General features: G+C 50.2%; 1 protein-coding gene across 1 annotated transcript in view; it reads right to left on the bottom strand.

Annotated features, from left to right (window-relative positions):
• Positions 1-18,886, bottom strand: part of WDR43 (WD repeat domain 43) — a 366,881-nt gene that overhangs the window by 21,162 nt on the left and 326,833 nt on the right. Inside the window, exon 16 of the mRNA XM_085610376.1 lies at positions 10,758-10,827. Coding sequence (XP_085466502.1) covers positions 10,758-10,827 — 70 coding nt within the window. The remainder of the gene's footprint in view (positions 1-10,757; positions 10,828-18,886) is intronic.

Here is an 18,886-nt window from a genome sequence, read left to right as displayed (position 1 = left end):
CCTGAGCCAGGCATGGCGGCGAAGCAGGACACTGGTGTTTATGGCTCTAGAAGCAGTGTCTGCTGCATCGAGGGCACACTTAATGGAGGTGTTTGTGATTAGTTTGCCCTCCTGTATCAGGTCATGAGCTTGGCGTTTGTATTTCTCTGGAAGGTGCTGCATAAGAGCCTCTAATTCATCATAGTGTGCTCTATCATATCGCGCAAGCAGTGCTTGTGTATTTGCAATGCGCCACATGTTTGCAGCCTGGTAGGCGGTGCGTTTACCAGACGCGTCCAGAAGTTTAGATTCCTTGTCTGGTGGTGGGGCATCTCCTGAGGATTGGGAGTTAGCCCGCTTTCTAGCTGTGGAGACAACTAGGGAATCTAGAGGAGCAGGGCCCTTGATGTATGCAGGGTCTGTGGGTGCCGCCTTGTACTTCTTCTCTATTCTAGGGTTTAGTACTCTGGCTCTGACAGGGTCTTTGAATACCTCTGTAGCGTGCTTGGTGACACCCTTAAGCATGGGTAAAATAGCAGTGGAACGATCTTGTAAATCAAATGTATCCAGTAGGAAGTCTTCTTCCACTGGTTCAGTGTGCATGTCCACCCCATGGTAGTGTGCTGCTCTCTGCACTAAATGGTGAAACCCTAAAGAGTCCTCTGGAGGAGACGGCCTTGATGGGTATAGGTCGTCTTGAGGTACATTGGGTACATCAGGGTTATTATAATCCTCCCATGGATCTGGGGTCCCTGGTGGAGTGGGATCCATTGGGGCGTCCCCTGGGTCATTGTCCGGGTCCCCGTCATCCGGATCTGGGGATGGGGCCGGATCGTAGTGAGGTAAAGGTGGAGGGGGTGGTGGTGGGAGGGGGGGTGGCGGTGGGGAGGGTACTCTAAGGGGAGAAGTAGCTGAGTCCCTCTTTTTGGGTGGAGGAGGAGGAGCCGGAGCCTCAAGGCGACGCTTCTTAGTAATCACAGTCAAAAGGCCAGTCTTTGGATCTCTGGACAAAGTCTTTTGTAAAGGGTCTGGTGTAAACAGAGCCAATGGCGCCGAGTCGTCTGTCGGCACCGGCGATTTCGGAACCGGAGGTTTCGATGTTCTGTGTACGCCCTGCTTTTTGGAGGTCTCCGTGTGTTTCGGCGTCGAATGCTGTTTCGGCGCCGGAGCGTCGGTGCCGACCGATTTCTGTTTGTGTTTGGTCGGCGCCGAGTGTCCAGGCTTCGGCACCGGTGGTTTCGGAGTCGAGCTGGATTTTGCAGGCTTCGGTGCCGAGTGGTGTTTATCGGCACCGGGCGTCGGCTGGCTCGATCCCGAGCTGCCGTGAGACTTTGAGTGCTTCGACACCGGGCCCGAAGGTGGGGTGATCGAGGCTTTGGTTTTGGTTTTGCCCAGGCCGGCAGGCGAGGGAGTAACCGGAGTCTCTTTGGTTTTCGGTGCGGGGCTGGGAGGGGGCATTGTACTCACGGCCCGCTGTCCTGGTGTTACGTCCTCCAGGTCGGAGTCGTCGGCCTCGGAAGCGCTGACGATGTCTTCTCCCAGTTCGGTGTGTGTCTGCCCCGAAGCTTCGGCGTCGTCTCCGAAGATGTCCGGTGGAGCTGTCGAGGATGAGTGCGCCATGGTGCGTCGAGCCCTTCGATCTCGGATCGTTTTCTTCGATCGAAAAGACTTGCAGGCGGGGCAGTCTCGAGCCTCGTGTTCCGGAGAGAGGCACAGGTTACACACCTGATGGAGGTCGGTGTGGGGAAATTTAGACCCACATTTTGGGCACTTTTTAAACGGAGTCCTTTCCATCGGCCGGGACCGGAGTCGCGGAGGGCCCGAAGGCCGGTGTCGATGTACGGGATGGAGAAAGTGCCGCTTCGAGAGATGAAGATGATGAAGGAACTCGAAGAATCGAGGATTTTCCGTCGAGGCTGGAACCGTAGAAGTTCGAAGCCGGAGCACGAAGTATCACATCCGAGCCCGATGGCGGAAAAAAACAATCTGAGGATGGAGCCGAAGCCCATGCGCAGTACGGACCGAAGGAGGAGTCACCAAACTCGTGACTTCCAAAGACGGTCCAAGAAGAAAAACAAACTGCAAACATCCGGGCCCAACACCAGATGGCGACCTATGCTAAGTGTACAATCTGCAGCTCATATGCCTCGAACATGGAGTTAGTGGTAAGTACGGTTGGGAGTACTTTTCAGGGTCAGTGCTGGGCACCAAGATCCAGCACTGGGATGTCTCCTAATAGCAGGTGAGTATTTTCGTTTGTTACTCGGTTGATTTTAGGTGAATATTTCAAAGTTTAGAAACTCCACACTTAAAAGAAATTTCAGAAGAAGCCAGTCAATGTTATCCTATGGAAGAAAGGAATATGCTACTTACCAGTATGCATCTGTTCTTGGCATGTAGAGCTGCAGAGTCACACACTGAGGATAAGATCGCCATCTGGTGTTGGGCTCGGATGATTGCAGGTTGTTGTTGTCTTCGGAAGAAGCCTTTGGTCACGAGATAGGTGACTCCTCCCCTGGACAACAGTGCGCATGGGCATCCACTCCATCGTCAGATTGTTTTTCGCCATGATGGGAAAAGATGGAGTGTATAGGAATGAAAAGAAAGGATGTCCATGTGCGATGTCTAAGTAAGACAAATGCTGGAACAGATACAGGTCCCGGGGAGGCGGGTGGGCGTGTGTGACTCTGCAGATCTACATGCCAAGAACAGATGCATACTGGTAAGTAGCATATTCCGTTCGAGGCATATGAGCTGCAGATCACACACTGAGGATAGACTATATAGCAGTGTCTCCCCTTAGCGGTGGTCACATGTATCCGTTGCAGCAATTTGAAATAAAAGTTTTTAGGACAGCCTGGCCCACTGAGGCCTGTTTGGCTTGCACATCAACACAGTAGTGTTTAGTGAAGGTATGCGTGGTAGACCACGTGGCTGCTTTGCAAATGTCTAAGGGAATGTTACCTAAGAAGGCCATAGAAGCCCCTATTTTGCGCGTGGAGTGCGCCCTAGGGGGAACTGTAAGAGTACGTTTAGCCTTTTGGTAGCATATTTGGATGCATTTAACTATCCACCGGGCTATACCTGATTTGGAGATGGGATTGCCTTTATGTGGTGGTGCGAAAGCAACAAAGAGTTGTTTTGTCTTTCGAAAAGGTTTTGTCCTGTCAATGTAATAAAGCAAGGCTCTTTTAACATCTAAGGTATGTAGGGCCCTTTCAGCTACGGAGTCTGGGTTAGGGAAAAAGACCGGTAGCTCTGATTGGTTAAGGTGGAAAGGGGAAATTACTTTTGGAAGAAATTTAGGGTTTGTCCTAAGAACTACTTTGTTACGGTGTAGTTGTAAGAAAGGTTCCTCTAGCGTAAGGGCTTGTATTTCACTTACTCTTCGTAGGGAGGTGATTGCAATAAGGAAAGCTACCTTCCATGTTAGGAACTGTAATTCACATTTGTGCATAGGTTCAAATGGGGGACCCATAAGTCTTGTTAGAACAACATTGAGATTCCACACTGGGGAAGGTGGTAATCTTGGGGGAAGAATTCTTTTCAGACCTTCCATAAACGCTTTGATGGCTGGTACCTTAAAGAGGGACAGGTGTTGCCTATTTTGAAAGTAGGCTGCCAAAGCTGCTAGGTGTAAACGTATAGAGGAATACGCTAGATTGCATCTTTGCAAGTGTAGTAGATAGCAAATTATGTTTTGGATGGAAGCATCCAATGGATGTATGTCATTATTAGCGCAGTAGATGGCAAATCGTTTCCATTTTGCGGCATAACATGCTCTAGTAGTAGGTCATCTGGCTTCCTTTATGATATTCATACAGTCTGGAGGGAGGTTGAGGTACCCGAACTCTAAGACTTCAGGAGCCAGATCGCTAGGTTCAGTGTTTGAGGATCTGGGTGTCTGATTTCTCCATGGTTCTGGGTTAATAGATCCGGGGAGAGGTGTAGCTTTTGATGTGGAACTAAAGATAGTTCCAGAAGTGTGGTAAACCACGGTTGACATGCCCAAGTGGGAGCTACCAGAATTAGTGTTAGCGACTGTTGTTTCAGTTTGCGTACCACAAATGGAACCAGTGGGAGAGGCGGAAAAGCGTATGCAAATCTGCCTGACCAGTTCATCCATAGGGCATTGCCCTTCGACTGCGGGTGTGGAAACCTGGCGGCGAAGGTTGGGCATTTTGTGTTTTCGGGAGTGGCGAACAGGTCTATGTCTGGTTGTCCCCATTTTTGGAAGAATGGGAGTAGAACCTTGGGGTGTAATTCCCATTCGTGGATCTGCTGTGTGTGGCGACTTAGGAGGTCGGCCACCTGGTTGTGGATTCCTGGGAGATGTTCTGCTAACAGGTAGATGTTTTGGGGAATTGCCCATCTCCAGATTTGCTGTGCCAGTTGGGACAGTTGGAGAGAATGTGTCCCCCCTTGCTTCTGTATATAATACATTGTCGTCATGTTGTCTGTGCGTATGAGGACAGTTTTGTTCTTTAGGTGCACCTGAAAGGATTTTAGTGCGAGGAACACTGCTAGGAGTTCTAGGTGATTGATGTGGAGCAGTTATTGTTGACTGGTCCATCTGCCCTGAGTGGTATGTTGAAGGAGGTGGGCTCCCCACCCCGTGAGAGATGCGTCGGTAGTCAGCACAACTTGTGGAAGAGGCTCTAAGAACGGCCGCCCTGTGGACAGGTTGATGGTGTTCCACCATTTCAGTGAGCGAAGTGAGCGACTGTCCACCAACACCAGATCGGTAAGTTGTCCGTGAGCTTGGTTCCACTGTTGTGCTAGACATTCGTGTAAAGGACGCATTTGAAGTCGTGCGTGTGGGACTATGGAGATGCATGACGCCATCATGCCTAGGAGCTGCATGAACACTCTTGCTGGAAGAGATGGATGAGTTTGAAATTGAGAGATGAGATTTTGTATACTGGTTATCCTGGCAGTGCTGGGATAAGCTATGGCTTTGGATGTATCTATGGTTGCTCCTAGATACTGATGTAAGTGGGAGGGCTGTAGATGGGATTTGGGGTAGTTGATAGTGAATCCCAAGTTGTGGAGGGTTTGAATAGTGCGATGAGTGTGGAGAACGCATTTTTGGTGAGTATTGGCTTTTATGAGCCAATCGTCCAGATAGGGGAAGACATGGATCTGTTGTCTTCTGAGGTGCGCTGCCACGACTGCTAAGCACTTGGTGAACACTCTGGGTGCTGTTGTTACTCCGAATGGGAGAACTGTAAATTGATAGTGTTGCCCATCTACTACAAATTGTAGATATTTTCTGTGAGCGGGATGCATAGGGATGTGAAAGTACGCGTCCTTGAGGTCCAATGTTGCGAGGAAGTCTCCCTGTTGTAATAGTGGGAGGACTTGTTGGAGGGTGGTCATATGAAAATGATCAGATTGTATATACTGGTTTAGTAGTCTGAGATCCAGTATGGGTCTTAACGTTTTGTCCTTTTTGGGAATGAGGAAGTATAGGGAATATACTCCTGTTCCCTGATGTTGAAGAGGGACTGGTTCTATCGCATGTTTTTGTAACAGGGATTGAACTTCTTGTTTGAGGAGAGAGAGATGATGTGAGGACATTGGACGTTGTTTGGGCGGTATGTTTGGGGGGGATTGTATTAGTTCGAGGCAGTAGCCAGACTGGATAATTTGTCTTACCCACCTGTCTGTGGTGATGGAAGTCCAGACAGGTAGGAATTGTTGGAGCCGCCCCCCCGACCGGAGTGGAATGGTCTGGGGGGAGTGGTGGCAAGTCACTGTTTAGTGGCTGGGGAGGTGCGGGTGTTGTTGTTGCCCCGCCCTCGACCTTTGTTATTGTTTCCCCTATAACCCCCTCGAAAATATCCTCTGTTGGGGGATGTTTGTCCAGAATTTTTAAAGGTGGACGTGGTCTCAGTTCCCAGATTTTTGGAGGCTCCTCTATAAAAGGAGCGACGAAAGGAACCCCGGGTTTGAGGAGACTGCAGTGCTCCCATAGATATGGCAGTCTCATTATCTTTTTTCATTTTTTCTAATGCAGTGTCAACTGCAGGGCCAAATAGCTGCTCTTGGTTGAAAGGTTGCGCTAGAATTGTGGTTTGAACCTCTGGTTTAAAACCGGAAATACGAAGCCAGGCATGTCGTCTGAGTAAGACGCTGGTATTGACCGCCCTAGAAGCAGTGTCTGCGGCATCTAAGGCACATTTAATGGAGGCATTAGATATTAATTTGCCTTCTTGAATGAGGTCAGTAGCCTGGGATTTAAAGGGCTCAGGCAGATGTTGCATAAGGTCCTCAAGTTGGTCATAATGCGCCCTATCATACCGGGCTAACAGGGCTTGGGTATTGGCAATACGCCAGTGGTTTGCCGCCTGTGCGGCGACTCGTTTGCCTGAGGCCTCTAAAAGCTTAGACTCCTTGTCCGGGGGAGGCGTTTCTCCAGTTGTCTGTGAGTTAACACGCTTCCTGGCATTTGACACGACCAAGGAGTCTAAAGGGAGCTGAGCTTTAATGTATGCAGGGTCCTGCGGGGCTGGTCTATTTTTTTTCGATGCGGGGGTTGAGAACCCTAGCTCTAACAGGGTCTTTAAAGACTTCAGTGGCATGCTTTATAACCCCTTTAATCATGGGCAGTATGTGAACAGTTCTTTGTGACTGCTCAAAAGTATCGAGGAGAAAGTCCTCTTCAAGGGCGTCCGTGTGCATCGTGACGCCATGGAATGTTGCTGCCCTATTTATGAGTTGGCCAAACCCCAAATGGTCATCAGGAGGGGAGGGCTTGGAAGGGTAGGTAGCGGGGTCAGGCATGTCAGGAATTGGATAAGACCAGTCATCTACTGGTGCTGTGTCTGGGAACGTAAAAGGGTCGTTTGGATCAAGAGGATCATTAAATAAATCAGGGTCCGCCCCCCCCCTAAATCATCATTATCATCCTGTGGAGGAGGTGAATGGGAAGGAGATAGTAAAGGTAAAGGAGAAGGAGGAGGAGGGGGGATGGGTTAGGAGGTAACAGGAGAGGAAGGACGAAGTGGTGAAGTAGCACAGTCCTTCTTCCGTATGGGAGCTGGAGGTGGTGTGATGTCCAGCTTCCGTTTCTTGTATGGGACTGCAGTCACATGTCCGGTTTTGGGATTGATGTAGATCCGCTTTTGATTAGGATCTGGGCGAAAAAGTTCATCCGGCTCCGAAAGTGGTGGTGGCGATGGCCGTTTAGGATCTTTATGAACTTTTTTCGGTGTGGACGGAGTTTTCGGTGCCGATGGATTTTTCGGTGCCGACGGAGTTTTCGGCGCCGACGGAATCTTCGGCGCCGACGGAGTTTTCGGCGCCGATGGAGTTTTCGGCGCCGATGGAGTTTTCGGCGCCGATGGAGTTTTCGGCGCCGATGGAGTTTTCGGCGCCGATGGAGTTTTCGGCGCCGATGGAGTTTTCGGCGCCGATGGAGTTTTCGGCGCCGATGGAGTTTTCGGCGCCGATGGAGTTTTCGGCGCCGATGGAGTTTTCGGCGCCGATGGAGTTTTCGGCGCCGATGGAGTTTTCGGCGCCGATGGAGTTTTCGGCGCCGATGGAGTTTTCGGCGCCGATGGAGTTTTCGGCGCCGATGGAGTTTTCGGCGCCGATGGAGTTTTCGGTGCCGATGGAGTTTTCGGTGCCGATGGAGTTTTCGGTGCCGATGGAGTTTTCGGTGCCGATGGAGTTTTCGGTGCCGATGGAGTTTTAGGCATCGATGTCGAAGAACGTTTCGGTGCCGGTGGAGACTTCGGTGCCGAGGAACGTTTTGGTGCCGAAGAAGATTTCGGTCTTGAAGCCTGTTTCGGTGCAGACAGTGGAGTTTTCAGTGCCGAAGGTATTATAGGCACAATAACATGAGGTTTGCTCGAGCCCGAGCCACCTACAGGCTTAGATGTCTTCGGAGCCGGGCCCGAGGGCGGGGCTTCTGAAGAGGATTTTCGGTCACGACTGGGCCCAGCTGGCGGAGTGTTGACCAATGTCTTTTTGGATGGGGTAGGGGCAGGGGGGGTGGTACTCACACGCTGCCCTGGAGTGATGAGGTCATCGGAATCGTCGGCCTCGGACACGATCGAGATCTTCGGTGTCATCTTCGGGAACATCCTGAGCAAAGATGTCCTCCGGTTCTGGAGCTGGTTTGGCCATAATGTGGCGTCGAGCTCTTCGGTCCCGGAGGGTCTTCTTGGAACGGAAAGCGGCACAAGCTGGACAGTTCGATTCGTTGTGCTCCGGCGACAGGCAGAGGTTGCAAACCTCGTGGTGGTCACAGTGGGGGAACTTCGCTCCACACTGGGGGCATTTTTTAAAGGGTGTCCTGTCCATCAGCCGCTTCCGGAACCGGTCCGAGTTGATTTCGATGTTGATGGAATGAAGATTGAGAAGTTATTTTGATTGCTGGAAGTTTTCTGCTGGAGCAGAAAAAAGTTCATCCGAACCCAATGGCGGAAAAAAACAATCTGACGATGGAGTGGATGCCCATGCGCACTGTTGTCCAGGGGAGGAGTCAACTATCTTGTGACCAAAGGCTTCTTCCGAAGACAACAGCAACCTGCAATCATCCGAGCCCAACATCAGATGGCGATCTTATCCTCAGTGTGTGATCTGCAGCTCATATGCCTCGGCTTTTGGTTAAGTTCTCGACTGGCAGAGTTAAGGTCCTGGGCACAGACTCAGGGTTCTCTCTGGATCAGGTAAGTACAGTTGTTACACCCTCAGGGGCAGCTGGGTGCAGAGTGAGTTAAGCCCAATGTTATCCTATGGGAGGCAGGGGGGGCCTTGGTTGGTGGCTGCTGACTAGCAGACCACGCGGCTGTGGGAGCTGGGCTCCTGGTCACTTGCTCAGGGCAAATGGGGAAGTAGGTAGGAGTAGAAGTTGCACTGCCAGGGCCACTCGGGCGGCTGGGTGCAGGGTGCATTTGAGCCTTCGGGCGCTCAAGGGATTTCAATGGCAAAGCTCAAGGACGAACAAAGGCTGCAAGCTCGGGGACGAAGATTCTTCAGGTGTGCCCACCACTTCGAGAGGTAAGTTGGGTAGTTGGAGGATAGGTAGGTACCCAGGAGTCGGGCACAGGGGGCCGCAGGGCGCCGAGGTGCCTTTTGGTGTCAGGAAATCTTACCCTCTGTTGATCGCGGTGGTGGTGGTGGTGGGATCCCTGGTTCTGAGGCTGCAGGCGTCATCAGGAGTGTCGAGGTGGGTCCTTGGGTGCTGGATTCGAGGTCAGTCGCCGGGGGGGACATCCTCGGGGTCTTTGTCCACTCCAGCACAGGCCAGGCTTGGCGTGTGCAGGGTACGCGGTTCTGGGCTGGTGCCAGGGGTTAGATACTTGCTTTGAGCAGCCACTGCTCGTGGGAGTCCCAGGTGCTCAGAGTCACAAGGTAGCCAGGTCCTCCGGGGTTTGTGAGGTTGCTGGCCACAGGTGGTGCCGGGATTTAGCAGGAGCAGGTTCGAGGGTCGACAGGCCGGTAGGGCTGGGGCCAAAGCAGTTGGTGTCTTCCTCTTCTTAGCAGCTGCACGGCAGGTCTTCTTGATCTTCTTTGCTGTTTTAGAATCTGGAATCTTAGGAAGGAAGGATCAGGGTGCCCCTAAATACTAAATGTAGGGGCGTTACAGGTAGGTAAAGGGCAGGGACCACTGGTTCCCTGTCATGTGGTGGGTACACCCCCTATCCTGCCACTCTCCTGTGGGAGGGGGGCAGTGGCCTAGTCCTGATTGGGTAGGGCTCCCCATCTTCAAGATGGCGAGGGCCCGGAGATGTGCTTCACCTCGTCTCCCCCACCTGAGGGGTGGGGTTGGCAGGGCCGGCACATCCCCTGTCCTTACTTGGAGTTTCCGGCCAGTCTTCCCGCCAGAGTGGGGGTCAGAACCGGTGGGGGCCAGTTGCTGAGTACAGCAAGTGGCCTGGAGAAGCTCACAAAGGTGGCATGACTTTGAAGCTTCCCCCTGCCCATCCTGGGGGAGGAGACCTAGCACCTCGCCCAGGATGTGCATTGTTGCAGGACCAGGAGAGCGGGGGCTCTCCACTCAGGGGTCCAGCAATATGTCTGCTGTGTGGCAGCCTAGGCAGCCTCTCAGACAAGACGTGGATTGTAGATTAGGTTTCAGGGGGCATCTCTAAGATGCCCTCTGTAGTGCATTGTACATTAAATCCCACACTGGCATCAGTGCGGGTTTAATGTGCTGAGAAGTTTGCTACCAAAATTCTCAGTCTTCAATGTTGCCATCATGGTGCTGTGGAGTTCGTGTTTGATGAGCTCCCAGCACCATATACTCTTAAATGGCAGCACTGCACTTACAGGGCTCAGGAATGGACCTGGGCACTGTAGGGGCACAGGGCTCTTGCTCCTGTGCCCACACCACTGGCATAGTGCACCCAGCTAGAGGGGTGACTGATGTATGCCAGGGCAGAGTAGGTTGTGGACATGGCACACAGGGATGTGTGCCATGTCGACTGTTTTGTCTTGTACCCAGACACTCAGCCTGCAAGGGCAGTGTGTTTGTGTTAGGGTACAGGGCCTCTAAGGGTGGCACAATAAGTGCTGCAGCCCTTAGAGGCCTTCCCTGGTCACAAGGCCCTGGGTACCTAGGGTACCATTTACCAGGGGCTGACATGTGGCCAGGGTTTGTCAATTTGGGTTTTAGGTTAGGAACATAGGCCCTGGGCACCTGATTGGCAGGAGTCCAGGGCACACTCAGTCAAAGTACATTCAGCAAATAGTGGGGGCATACCATGCAAGAAAGATGGCACTTTCTCAACACCATTGTGCAGGAATTACTGGAAGATTTTGCTTACCTTCTTCATACACTAATTTTGCAGTTTGATTAATATCCGCCGATGCTTGTGTTTTCTCAGATGCTGCAACCTGTAGGGAATTAATAAATATATTTCAGATGCCAAAGTAATGAAGGAGTCGTGCATACATATAATAAATTATTTGTATCTAATTTTATTTAAGTATGTATTCTTAGTTGATTTGTATTTAGCGTTGTGCTCTCACGGTGGACTCCCTCACCATATAGTGTCTATCTGGACTTTTATATAGGTTTGATCGCCATGATTTCTAAAATATGCGTTTAATCATAATTGTGTTTTAAATGTCTTGGCTATCCACAACTACTTTCATTGACTATAACTCAGCAGTGTAATCAATAAAAGCAGAGTAGCGTCAATTTAAATCTATCATTTAAATTATACATTTTCCGGTCTACGACTTTCGAGCACTCAAGTCTTCGGTCCCCCATGGCAGTCCACGTCCCTCCCATGGCTCTCTGCTCGAGACCACTGATGCACTAAGCCCTCCTGCAACGGACGCATATGTACCGGGCATGTGACATTATGGCAATAGAGGAGACCAGCATGCTGAGGAGGTGTGCGATTGTCCTGTGCGTGACTTGGTGGTGTGGTTGAGAATGATGGATTAGTGGAAGAACTGTATCCTGGCAGCATTTGGATAGGCCATAGCAATTTCAGAGTGGAGGATTGCCCCTTATAGGGGCGGTTTTGGAGGTGGTATTTTGTAGCGCTGATGGTAAGGTTTATCATGACCGGTGTGTGTGTTTGCGGCATTGCTGATGAATGGCCAGTTATAATCATTGGGAAAGACATGGATGTTCTATCTGCGCAAATGAGCGACCACCACCACAATACACTTAGTGAACATCTTGGGTGCAGTGGTGACCCCGAAGGGTAGCACCTTTAACTGGTAATTTTTTCCGCTCACTACAAACCTGAGTACCAGAGATGTGCCAGGTGGACTGGTATGTGGAATTAAGCATCCTTCAGTTCGACAGTGGCCATGAAGTCACCTTGTGGCTGTAGTGGGATGACATTTGGAAGAGCAACAATGTGGAAGTGCTCTGAAAGAATGTATTCGTTTAGGGGCCAGATGTCCAGAATGAGTCAGCAGGAATAGTCTTTTTTTGGGAATCAGAAGGAGTATACTCCCGTGCCCTGCTGAAGGGGGTATGGGTTCTATGGCCCCCTTTAGAATCAGCGCTAGGACCTCTTCCCAGAATAGGTGTTCTGTGGAGAGTTTGTTTTTGCAAGGTGGAATTGTGGAATAGTGGGTGTTGTGGAAATGAGCTTCAGACAATAAGCATGCTGAATAATATCCAACACCCACTGGTCGAGGAGACATTCTGCCAAGCAGGTAAGCACCCTCGAAAGGTGTTGTGTGATTAGGGGGAAAAGAGGCAAGTCAGGGCTTAGTGGTGGTAGTGGTTCATTTGGGGGAGGCACCTTTACCTCTGCCTTTTGAGTTGTTGCCTCTGTAGGACCTTCTAAAGTATCCTCTAGGGGAGGACTGCTGAGCTTGTGGAAGAAGATAAGAGGTGAGGCCTACAGGGAGGTGGTCTTTAAGCCTTCACAGTAGGGTGTGCCGCAAAAGGAGACGCAAGTAGCAGGTTTTCCAATGGCACCTATCGCTTTCACTGCCTCCGTATCTTTATTTTTGCTAGCATCTGGTCAACCTGCGGTCCTAACAGAGGTTGGCCATCAAACTGCAAGTTGAGCGAGTTTTGTTTGAATTCTGGCTTGAAAACAGATATGGAGCCAGGTATGCCTGTGCAGAAAAACTGGAGGTGATCCTCCCCCACCGCATCCGTGGCATCTAATGCGCACGGATGGTGGTGTTGGATATCTGCTTTCCCTCTGACGATCTCATAATCCCCTTTCCTGTGATCCTCAGATGTTGGATGAGCTCCTCCATCTTATCCCAATGGGCACGGTCCTACCTGGAGAGCAGCCCAACAGAATTGGCAATCTGGCAATGTTTGGCTGATTGTGCAACTACCCTTTTATCTACAGCGTCTACACATTTGCTTTCTTTATCTGGTGGAGGGGCATCACCAGTTGCCTGGGAGTTATCCCTTTTAAGGGCAGAAGTGACAACCAGGGAGGTAGGCGGGTGTTGGCCAAGAATGTAAAGGTGGTCAATGTAGGAAGCTTTGCATTTCTTGTCCACACTGGGTGTAATGACCCTATCATGGACAGGGTCCTGCAAGATGTCAGGGGTAAGATGCAGCATTCCCCGAGCAAGGGGAGGTACTGGGGAGAGCGGTAGTTGGAGAACAGGGTCTCAAAAAGGAAGTTCACCTCCAAGGGCTCAGCAGGGAGATCCACCTTGTGAAAGGAGGCAGTCCTGCCAGTGAGTTCATGGTAGAATGTGGAGTCTTCGGGAGTGAGGGAGAGGGGACAGGTTGGGATTTGAATCCCCAGGTGGGTCAACATCATAGGAGTCCCAAGAATCACCCTTCGGAGTGTCGAAGGTATCTCCCCCCTCTTGGCCTTCCATGTCGGAGCAAGGTGATAACTGAGGATTATAGAGAAGGGGGGGGGTCACCTAAGGGCTGGTAGACTTACCGACTTTCTTGCGCTGCTTTGGTGGAGGAGGCCTATCAAAGGCTTTCATGAAAGACAGCTGAGAAGCAGGCCCCGGAGGGCAGGCAGGAATCAGGCCTGTGTGGGAATGTACCAAGTGTTTTTGTCGGGCCTTCATCTCTTTGGAGTTTACGGAATATCTGCTTGACAGTACCTGGGGTGAGGCCCGTCTTGGCGGTCAGTGCAGAGGTTCTTCGCTCAGACGCTGATTTTGTTCTCAATGCCGAAGGAGTCAGCTTTGAGAAAGGTGGTGCTGAAGCGGTCACCCTCAACGATTTCTTCTGTGCCCAGCTTGACCTGGTTGTTGCATCCCGAGGTAGTCAGTACAGACCATGGCCTGAAGGACGTGGTGGCCTAGCGCCCTGTCTGGCGCTCCAGAGAGGTTGGAGAACCTTTGGAAAGGGACAGCTCGACTTGTGAGCTGTATTGGAGGCAGGGGAGTACCGTACTCATGGCTGGGTGAGCTGGAAGATCCTCAATCTCCAGATCCGAGCCGGAGCTGTCGCAAGGGGAGAAAGCTTACTCGTCTGCAGTTGATAGTTGTGGTTGGTGTCTCCCCCAACCTCCACGTCCGCTTGATGTCATCGCGGCTATAGAGGTCCAGGGTGTAGTCTCTGCTCCTACACGACATTAAGATGTTGAACCCTATGACTGAGGGTCTTCTTGGAGTAGAAGGAGAGGCTGGCATTGTAGCGGAAAGGCATCCGTTCCATCACCATGGAGGCATGATGGGAAGACGCGTCGGGAGACTGAAGATGCATGGTGGGGAGACTCAGTCAGGAGATGGGAGGAAAACGGCGAAGGCCCACGTGAGGCTGAGATTGACCTGCAAGCTGACCGGTTGAAACTATAGTAGTCGAGAAGAGAAAAGGGGAACGTGATAGAGAAACAATACCAACGGAGGGAAGGAACGATGTAAACCTAAAAGCACAGCAACAGTGTAGAAATGGAGCACATGTCTGAACCAGACGGCGAAAAGATAAATAGAGTCGATGACCATGCACACTACCAGCAAAATGAGTCATCACAGGTCCGAGTACCATGTGACTCAAGACTTCTTGAAGTAAAACTTGCACACATCGTGTCCAAAACTAGATGGCAGGAGCATGCAAAGCATGTGAATCTACAGCCACACATGCCTCGAACATCAAGTACCTAGCCTCTGCTTGATTAGTGGAAACAGCGGAAATACAGCAAACTGAATCTAGCATTCACAATTGGAAGCCTCAATTGATGCACTGGTATGGGCTGACCAAGAGAGCATGCATTAAAAGACAAAAAGATGAAGTGACAAGCTAGAGTCCAACATATTGCATCCTCTTTTACAAAAAAAACACCAAATTTTGAAATGCTCCAATTGCTTAGGCAATTGTTCCCGGCTTCCAGTAGTGATTCACTGAGGTCCACAGAAGTAAAGGTTAAGAACCACAGCGTAAGACCATGTGCAATGAATAACATGCATGATCTGTGTATTTACGGACTGAAACCGTTGTTGATGACCTGTTCTACAATGTTAATGCGGACTTGAGCAGATCAAAGAAATAGAAAATAAAACTAAGTGCTTCCAATATCCAGTCGTTAAATGGAATCAGCCAAAAGAAACACAAAATACAAAGTGCTAACACCCTCAGCTTCTAAGATACAACCCCAATTGTATTTATCACTTCTTAGTAGTACATGCTTGCTTTTCTAGGACACTGGCCCTATGGCTAATGTTCTTGTATAGGATTGTGCGCTAATCGACTTAAAAAAACCTAGGAATTCACAGGATCACTACCCAATGCAGACTATTCCCTACATGGGAAGCTGTTTAGCGTTTGAGAACCAGTCTGCATTTTTAGGATCAGGCCCTTGAAACTTGGCTACAGCGCTGAGCAAATCAGTAGACCGAAGTCTCGGGTACTAAGTTCACAGCATTCCAAATAGTACGAAAACCCCTGACCTCAACCAATCAAGGACCCTAATAATATAAGTAAAAATGCAGTAAATGGATCCTTCTGAGCTCCAGTGTTGGAAGTCTGTGCTGGCAGGGGGATCACAGTCAGTAGTGCCCAGTTAGCAAACAATCCTGTTGATAAACCAGTCAAAAACCCAACTACTTTGTAGTCTCTGAATGGGGCAGACTTAAGAGTGAATGTTTGCATTGTCCAGCATTCCGTCCATCAATTGTTTCTTTTGCATATGTCACCCTAAGTGGGAAGGGTATGCCCAGACGTGGGTCCCGTGCTCACACCACCACTGGATTCAGGCTAGCCTGGCTGATGAAGGGTGATGCCCTCAAACCGGTCCCAGGATGTTTGTTTCCAGTCCAGGGTGGACCTGGCTTGGCAGTTCGGGCTGGACTGTTCCCACAAGGAACAGGGTCAAGACTGATTTGCATATGGCTGGGTCCAAACTGGGATGGTGTGGTGAGCAAAAGAATGATGGATTTAACCCAGATCCTTGAGACTGGGGGTGAATGTTTGCATTGTCCGCATTCCGTCCATCAATTGTTTCTATTGCTTAAGAGTGATCGCAGATACCACCAAGTCCCTTAGAGTCCTTAACATTTGCACCATGTAATTCTAAATTAGAGGTTGAAAGTCATCTGTTAGGCAGGGATTGCGGTGGGCTGCCCCTGCAAGACTTTGGGCACTGAATGGAAACATGGGATTTACCAGTTCCCAATGGAAACTGGATTTTGGAAGTCCAGCAAGTCATGACAGTAAATATCTTTTGAACTGTAAAAGCTAGAGATATAGCTGAAACTGTTCCTGAATCAGCAGATCACTCCACTTGTAACAGGTCATGAAGACAGGTGCCCTCCTGGGACTGAGGAAGAGACAATAAGGGCAATTTATTATATGGAACAGGGAACAGTCACTAACTGAATAAAGATTGAAAAAGCTCAAACTTTATGAACAGGCAAGGTTAGTCTGTTGTCTGTTCTCTTGGCGATCTGGCATGTGGGGGATCATATGGCTCTTGGGTGGCCTCTTGTCATTCACACATTCTAGAAGCAGATTTTCTAGTTAGCTGGTTCATGTGAAGGTACTCCAATGATCATGTTAGCTCTGGCTGCCAATGTGAGCAAAATAGCCAAGCTTCGGCCAGGAATTCAGACTTTGGCCCTTTCTGGAAGGATAGCAGCATTCTTGGCAACATGTTTGCTTGAAACCTACAAAGAGTACCACTTATTGGCATAATGTAAGAAACTGGATCTATATATACACTGCACCAAAGTGAGGTACAGTGTGTATAGAGTCCAAGGGTCTCCAAAGGTTTGGCAGAGGTTAAAGTTAGATAGAACCTTACTCTCTAAAGTGGGAGCTTGGTCGAGCAGTAAGGCAGAGGACAGTGTAAAGCATTTGATGTACACACTCAGTCAGCAAATGGTCTCACACACTCAATAACTGAACTCTAGGCTAATTGTTTTGTATAAAAATATATACTGTTTTATTTCTAGAACCAAGCAAGCCTGGTACAGGTAAGCATATAAATACTTTGCAGTAGTAACTGACTTGTTTGGACACAGGCCGGGCTCGGCGGGTGCAGAGTGCGCTGGATTCGCGGGTCCTGGCTGGCACCGGAAGGTACAGTTCAAACATGTCGCGTGTTCACGGGAGAAACAGCTTGGAAAGTGAATGCAGGCAGGTCCCCTGGGGTTTTTGGGGTTGCTGGCCGCTGGACACGCCTGGGTTTTGCAGGAGCAGATTCGAGGGGAGACAGGCCTGTAGGGCTGGGGCCAAGTCAGTGGGTGTCGTCCTCTTGTTAGCTCTGCACGGCTTCTCGTCCTTTTTTTGTGGTTGCTGGATCTGAGGAAGAACGGTTCAGGGTTCCCCTAAGTGTTAAATTTAGGGGCGTTACAGGTAGGTAAAGGGCAGGGACCTATGGGTCCCTTCCCTGGGCTGGATACACCCCCTATTCTGCCACTCTCCAGTGGAAGGGGGGCAGGAGCCTGTCCCTGGTTGGCTGGGTCCCCCATCCTCAAGATGGCGGGGACTCTAGGTTGTACTTCACCTCGCCTCCCCCACCTTAGGGGTGGAGTTGGCAGAGGTGGGCACACCTCTCTTCCTCACTTGATTTTCCCGCCGGTTCTTCCACCGAAAGTGGGGGGTAGAACCAGTGGGGACCAGTTGCTGAAAGCAGCAAATGGTCTGGAGAGGCTCACAAAGGCGGCATGCCTTTGAAGTTTCTCCTTCGTGAACCCTGCCCATCCTGGGGGAGGAGGCTTGGCACCTCGTCCCAGGATGTGCATTGTTTCAAGCCCCTGAGAGCAGCAGGCTCTCGACCCAGTGGTCCAGAAACATGTCTGGTGGTGGCAGCCTGCGCAGCCACTCAGTCAGGTCACTGATAGTTGGTCCTTTTTCAGAGGGCATCTCTAAGATGCCCTCTGTCGTGCATTTTACATTAAATCCCACACTGGCATCAGTGTGGGTTTAATGTGCTGAGAAGTTTGATACCAAACTTCGAGTCTTCAGTGCATCATGGTGCTGTGGAGTTCGTAATGACAACCTCCCAGCATCATATACTCTTAATGGCAGCACTGCAATTGCAGGGCCCAGGAATGGACCTGGGCACTGTAGGGGTACAGGGCTCATGCACCTGTACCCTTACCACTGGCATAGGGCACCCAGCTAGAGGGGTGACTGATGTATGCCAGGGCAGTGGTTTGTGGGCATTGCACACAGGGATGTGTGCCATGTCTGTTTTGTTCTGCACCCCGACACTCAGCCTGCAAAAGGCAGTGTGTGTGTCAGGGTACAGAGCCTCTAATGGTGGCACAAAAAGTGCTGCAGCCCCTAGGGCCCTTCTCAGGTCACAGTGCCCTGGGTACCTATGGTACCATTTACCAGTGGCTGACATGTGGCCAGAGATGCCAATTGGGTTTAGGCTTCAATGCAGTTTTAGGGAAGGAACACAGGCCCTGGGTACCTGATTGGCAGGAGCCCAGGGCACACTCAAAATACATCAGCAATTCAGCAAAAAGTGGGGGCATACCATGCAAAAAAGAGGGCACTTTCTCACACAACAGTACCAGGTATTCATCTCTCTTTGGAGAACAAGGTGAAAAGCTATTGCAAATGTTCAAATACTCAAATTAAGAAGTGCATTAATGCTTTGAATCCTTTTTCACAATCGGGATGGAGCAACGTGCTTCGGGTTAGACCATTTTGAAAACTCGTTCGGAAAGCAGAAAATAAGCAGAAATTTTATGACAGGTAACATACCGCTACTGAAAAACCCCCGACTTTCAAACCCAAAGGAGGAAATTACCACAGATAAACCTTAAACACCATTACTCTAAAAGTGCTTGGCTAAGCAGGTTACATCCAATTACAGAAGCACATCATAAGGAATATGCTACTTACCAGTATGCATCTGTTCTTGGCATGTAGAGCTGCAGATCTATACACTTTTGCATAGATCGCCATCTGGTGTTGGGCCCGGATGTTTGCAGTTTGTTTTTCTCCTTGGACAGTCTTTGGAAGTCACGAGTTCGGTGACTCCTCCTTCGGTCCGTACTGCGCATGGGCTTCGGCTCCATCCTCAGATTGTTTTTC

Source organism: Triturus cristatus, chromosome 6, assembly GCF_964204655.1.
Source record: "Triturus cristatus chromosome 6, aTriCri1.1, whole genome shotgun sequence".
NCBI lineage: Eukaryota > Metazoa > Chordata > Amphibia > Caudata > Salamandridae > Triturus > Triturus cristatus.
This window is presented reverse-complemented; position numbering and strand designations above follow the sequence as displayed.